Source organism: Cicer arietinum, chromosome 4, assembly GCF_000331145.2.
Source record: "Cicer arietinum cultivar CDC Frontier isolate Library 1 chromosome 4, Cicar.CDCFrontier_v2.0, whole genome shotgun sequence".
NCBI lineage: Eukaryota > Viridiplantae > Streptophyta > Magnoliopsida > Fabales > Fabaceae > Cicer > Cicer arietinum.
The window spans coordinates 19,314,763-19,319,927 of record NC_021163.2 but is presented as its reverse complement, the minus strand read 5'-3'; the positions used below and the strand labels follow the sequence as shown (position 1 = coordinate 19,319,927).

The following is a 5,165-nucleotide window of genomic DNA, read 5'->3' as shown; positions in this document are numbered from 1 at the left end:
GAGATGACTTACATTGAAAGTCACCAAAAGTGTATGAAAGAAAAAACAAAAGCACAAAGGATGGGGACAAAAAGAGTGTAACTCCATAGAGAGAGTTGAAGCCTTAAACTGACAACACATCACAACATCACATGATTTCTGTGTGATAAATGAAACCACAATTCACAAGAACTTTACCACTCTTATCACTGTGTAGCTATCTCTATCTACATGTTTAATACTGTCATTTCCTACAATACATTGCTCCTTAACTATGTTGATCATTGATGTATTTCGTTTATAAAAAATACAAAAATAAAGAATAATAATTTAAGACCGATACACATAACATTAATTAGATGATACAATTAAAAAAAAATTAAAATTGCGTTGAAAATAAAATTTGGTAGTCTTTGTAGGACTTTTTTTTTTTTTCTTTCAAATATAATAGATATTATAAACCAAAGAGAGTAATACAGAAAAAGATCAAATAATTTAGCCTTATTACTATTTGACAGTGCACATTGTGCTTTAAGAAATCAGGATACTGAGTTTGATTGTTGATCTCAGAGTGAGAGCTTAAAGTTAAATTAGGCCAACATGAATCATTTGTCTTGTTCCCAATGAACTTTGAAGTTTTTCTTTAGCAACCCTTAATGCATCTAGAGCTTCAAAAACACTTCCATTAACTGGTTTGTGATTACTCTTAGCTTGAAATGTTGCTGTCATATTCACAGGAACTAATGCCAAAGAATTATCAAAGGAATCTAAATGATCACTCTCATTCTCTGTCACTGATGATTTTGTGCTTAAATTAGAAAGCCTGAAATGTAACCCCAAAATTCCAAAATTGACTACATGCTAAAAAATAAATACAATTGAAGAAAAGAGAAAATTCATCTAATATACAAAAAAAGAAATTCACAAGTTCACATCATGAAATCTAATAATTTACCTGCTTCCATCATTCTTCAAATCTTCAGACTCAGAATTTGGATTTGGATTCTGGCTAAGAATTTGTGGAGAAGAAGAATATCCATTTTCTGAATAATTACTGCTGAAACTATCAGTAATCTGAGAATCACAATCTTTTGTAACATTGTGATTTGGCTCAACATTTTGTGTCAAAGATGGATTTTTTGGTTCTGAATATTTGGAATTTGAACTAATTGATGATGACCCACAAGAATTTTCACTTTTTTCTGATGAATCAGAATGCCCCAATTGTCTTGATTTGGAAGATATACAGAAAGATTCAACTTTTTTCTTTAAATATTTAAGCTTTCTCTCTGCTTTATCTCTTAATTTGATCTCTTCTTTAAGCAATTTTTCCAATTCAACCAACTGTCAAAGAATTAGTTTTCAAAATTTTTAGGGAGAGAGAAATAAAAACATAAACACAGAATAAATAAAGTAATGTCAGAGGAAAAAGCCACAAGAAACATAAAACATAAGTGTCATTTTCTTTCTTTTAAGGTAACAATCTAAAAATGTCACAGAAAAGTGAATGAAACATTGTTACTCTTACATTAATTAATTGATATTACCTTGTTTGCCATTGATTCTGCTTTTTCCTTAGCTACTTTTGAAGCATGTCTTTCTGCTAATAACCTCCCTCTTAAACATGCCACAGTGTTCAAATTCAAACCTTCATCTACTTCCATTTTCTTGCTACCAAAATCACACATTGAAAAATGTCATTCAACTTTTCACAATGCAATGTGAGAGAGAGAGAGAGAGAAACATACCTGCATTTGTGGTCCTCCTCTATAACATGTTTATGATCTACACTTTGAGTTTCACCACAGAAAGTACCCATTTCTGCAATTCAGATCAGAACCAAAAGGGAAGTGTGTGTAGTTTCTAAGTTATGGAATATTAGTTTGAAGTAAAAAAATAAACAGGTGGGGAATGAATGGAATTTTGGTCACAGCTCATACAAAAGATGAGTTTCAAGTCACTGTCTTTTAGCTATAATAAATAATTAATTAAATATCCACCTCCAAAGTACGATTCCTTTATTTCTTTGCCACTTATTCACTGTAAGTTTATTTTTTTGGGTACAATATTGACTGTAAAATTTAAATATACTTTCTTGATCTTTTTGGTGCAATAGGAATTTCACACCACATAATTTTTTGTATGTTTAATTAAGGTCAATAGATAAGACGTGTGTAAAATATTTTTTTAAAATTTTCAACCTATATGTCCATTTTATATGATTGTGACTATATATCCACCGATGAAAAAAATTAATTATAGCAAAGCATGCCTAAATCATATGTTCGCGTTAAGAGAGATCGATTATTTTAAAATAATATTTGTTGACATTAAGAAAACAAAAATAAAAATTTTATATTAAAAAAAATAAGTTTTAAATTTTCAAAGAGTTAAAAATACAAATTTCAATATATTTTTAAATGTTTTTTATTTCTTAACAAATATCCTTGAAGTAAAGGACATTTGATAGCATTTATCTTATTTTATATATAATTTTGTAATTATTCGATAAATTATTTTCTATATGAAAAATATTTAAATTAAAATAAACATTTTGACTGATATACTATATTATTTAGTCTGATGTTATGGCTTTTAAACAACTGAAAGGTTAAATGTTGGTTTTTAAATATTTTGGTTTCATTAAGTAAACTATTAAATCATTATAAAAAGATACACTAAATACATAGTTTCAAGGATATTAATATATAGAATTTGAGTTTGAACTCAAAATTATTTTACTTCTTCAAGTGAATGATGTGTGAGTTTAGCTACTATACTACTTAAAAAAATATTATTATAAAAAAATTAATGTAAAAAAAAGAAACAGAAAAGTTTACGATTAAAAAAGTTTGTGATTTTTATAAGTTATAAATATATTATATTTTATTTTTTTGTCATTTTAAAATTTTTCTTCAAACTATAATTCCTTAAATATTTTTCGTCAGTTATTGTGGTAACTGCTTTTAAATCATTTTAAGTATATTATTTAAATTTTTGAATGATTTATGTTTAAAATATTATAAGAATCTCTCCATTGAAATTTAAAATTTTTAAACAAATTATTAATTAAATATAATTTTTTAGCTTTTAAAGCTTAAAAATTGATATTTAATTTATTTTATGTTAAAAAAATTTATATTTTTGTAGTAGATATTTTTATAATGTTTTAAACATATGTATAAAAAGTCATTTAAAAATTCAAATAATATACATCTGTTAATTCAAAAGTATATATCAAAATTGTTGATAAAAAATATTTAAGAAACTATTATTTAAAAAAATTTAAATATATGAATAGAAATAAAATCGTAATTATTTTTTATAAAGAAATGGAAAATGAAATTAGAAAATGCGTATAACGATAAATAATGGGTTTGGCCGGTTTGTTTCCCTCTATGCTTCATGCGCCAGAAGGTTACCCCAGTAACACAGGGAGAGTGTTTTCTGTGATACAGACACATAAATTTCTGCAGCATTTATTGATTATTGTATGCTATATATATATATATATATATGAAACAATTAATCATGTTGAATTCAAATTTTGAATTTGTATGAAAGAGAGGGATAATTCTGCTTGTCCATCTTGGATTCTCTACCTGTTGTTATTTTTTATGTGTCACGTGATGTTCTTCAATTGTCATTTTCCTTCTAACCATTCTTAATTTCATTTTTAATATATATATATATCTCCTGAACGATGGTATACCAAAAAGTAATTGAGTGTTTTTGTTTATGTTTAAGGGTCATGTTAAAAAATATTTAAATTTATAAATCAAAATTAGAAATATTAAAATTTACACTTTTAAAAGTTGATTATTAATTTTCATATGTAATATTTTTATATTTATATACTTATTTAAAAAGTGCCTTTAGACAACTTGTTAGTATTTTCTTATTTTTTTCAAAATAATTATTTTAAAAAAAAAATAACCACTTTTCAAAATTTTATCTATTTGTTACGGCTTTTGAAAAAAAACAGAGTCTAAAAATAATAGAATTAAATATATTTTTAATTCTATAAATTTTTTACTTTTTAATTTTAGTTCATATGAAATAAAAACATATTTTTAGTGCGATAAAATTATCCAACAGTTGCTTTTAATTTCTACTAAAATAAAATATGTTTAATTATTATTTGACTTTATAAATTTTAAATGATTTTTGTCAATAATATTTAGAAGATTATAAAAAGAATTTTCACAAAAGTTTATAATTTATTAATTTTAAAATGAATTTAATACGAAATTTTTAAATGTTAAAATATCAAGATAAAAATAATTAAAATATGAAATTAAAAATTAAATTTTAAATTAATTTTTTGTGGAGAAATTTTTTATAATTCATAAATATATATAATAAAATTCATTAAAACGTATATGTTACCTTAACAACAGAAATTAGAAGTGCATACGTAATAATTTTATAGAAATTAAAATTAAAATTAAAATTTTGTTTTACAAAAATTAAATTTAAAAAGTCAAAATTTTATAAAGACTAAAAATATATTTAATTTAAAATGATATAAAAGTTATTTAAAATAAAAAAATCATTTTGAATAATTTCTCATAAAAAATCAGTTTTTATAAAAAAAAATTATATAAAAAAATAATTTTCATTACCGAAAACACATGCAAAATAATTTTTAATATTTTAACTAATAAAAAACCTCTAAATTATTGAATAGTAAAATTAATTTTTTTTTTATATTCCGTATCAAACCGCCCAATATCATGTCTGGTGATCCCTTCCGTAACAGATAGCGCTGTCTGTTTTTTTTCTACGCAATTAGCAAATTTGAACGTATCATTAAGTTTGGTAACATTAAAATGTTTCCACCAACCTAATCTAGCACAATTCACATAATTGGATATATCTTAAACATGCGGTCCTCGGATACCTTTATTCATGTCATAAAAAAAGTAGCCTCAATAAAATTACAACTTTTAATTTTAGTCTCTGAATAAATTTTATTCAATTTTAACTTTTATTTAAAAACAAAGCATTAAGAAATAGGGATTAGATTAAATAAAATTTATGTGGAGATTACATTAAAAAATCATATTTTATAAGGACTGAAACATATTTATCTCATAATATAATGTTGAGAATAACCAATATAGCAATTAAGGTTATTTGGTAGGTGCGAGTAGGATAGAAAAATTTGAAGTGGATATTTTTTT

At 23.9% G+C, this 5,165-nt stretch overlaps 1 protein-coding gene across 2 annotated transcripts; it reads right to left on the bottom strand.

Moving 5' to 3' along the window:
• Nucleotides 1-295: 295 nt before the first annotated feature.
• Nucleotides 296-1,932, bottom strand: LOC101509938 (uncharacterized). 2 transcript variants are annotated; one of them, XM_004497382.4, is made up of 4 exons: nucleotides 1,728-1,932; nucleotides 1,527-1,650; nucleotides 935-1,323; nucleotides 296-802 (listed from the first exon to the last, which is right to left on the bottom strand). In XM_004497382.4, exons 1-4 carry the CDS (start codon nucleotides 1,796-1,798, stop codon nucleotides 565-567), a joined length of 822 nt encoding a protein of 273 aa, XP_004497439.1. In that variant the 5' UTR covers nucleotides 1,799-1,932; the 3' UTR covers nucleotides 296-564. The 2 variants fall into 2 exon arrangements, with proteins under 2 accessions (XP_004497439.1, XP_012570295.1); XM_012714841.3 differs by having other exon boundaries at nucleotides 1,527-1,646; nucleotides 1,728-1,926.
• Between the last annotated feature and the right edge of the window lie 3,233 nt (nucleotides 1,933-5,165).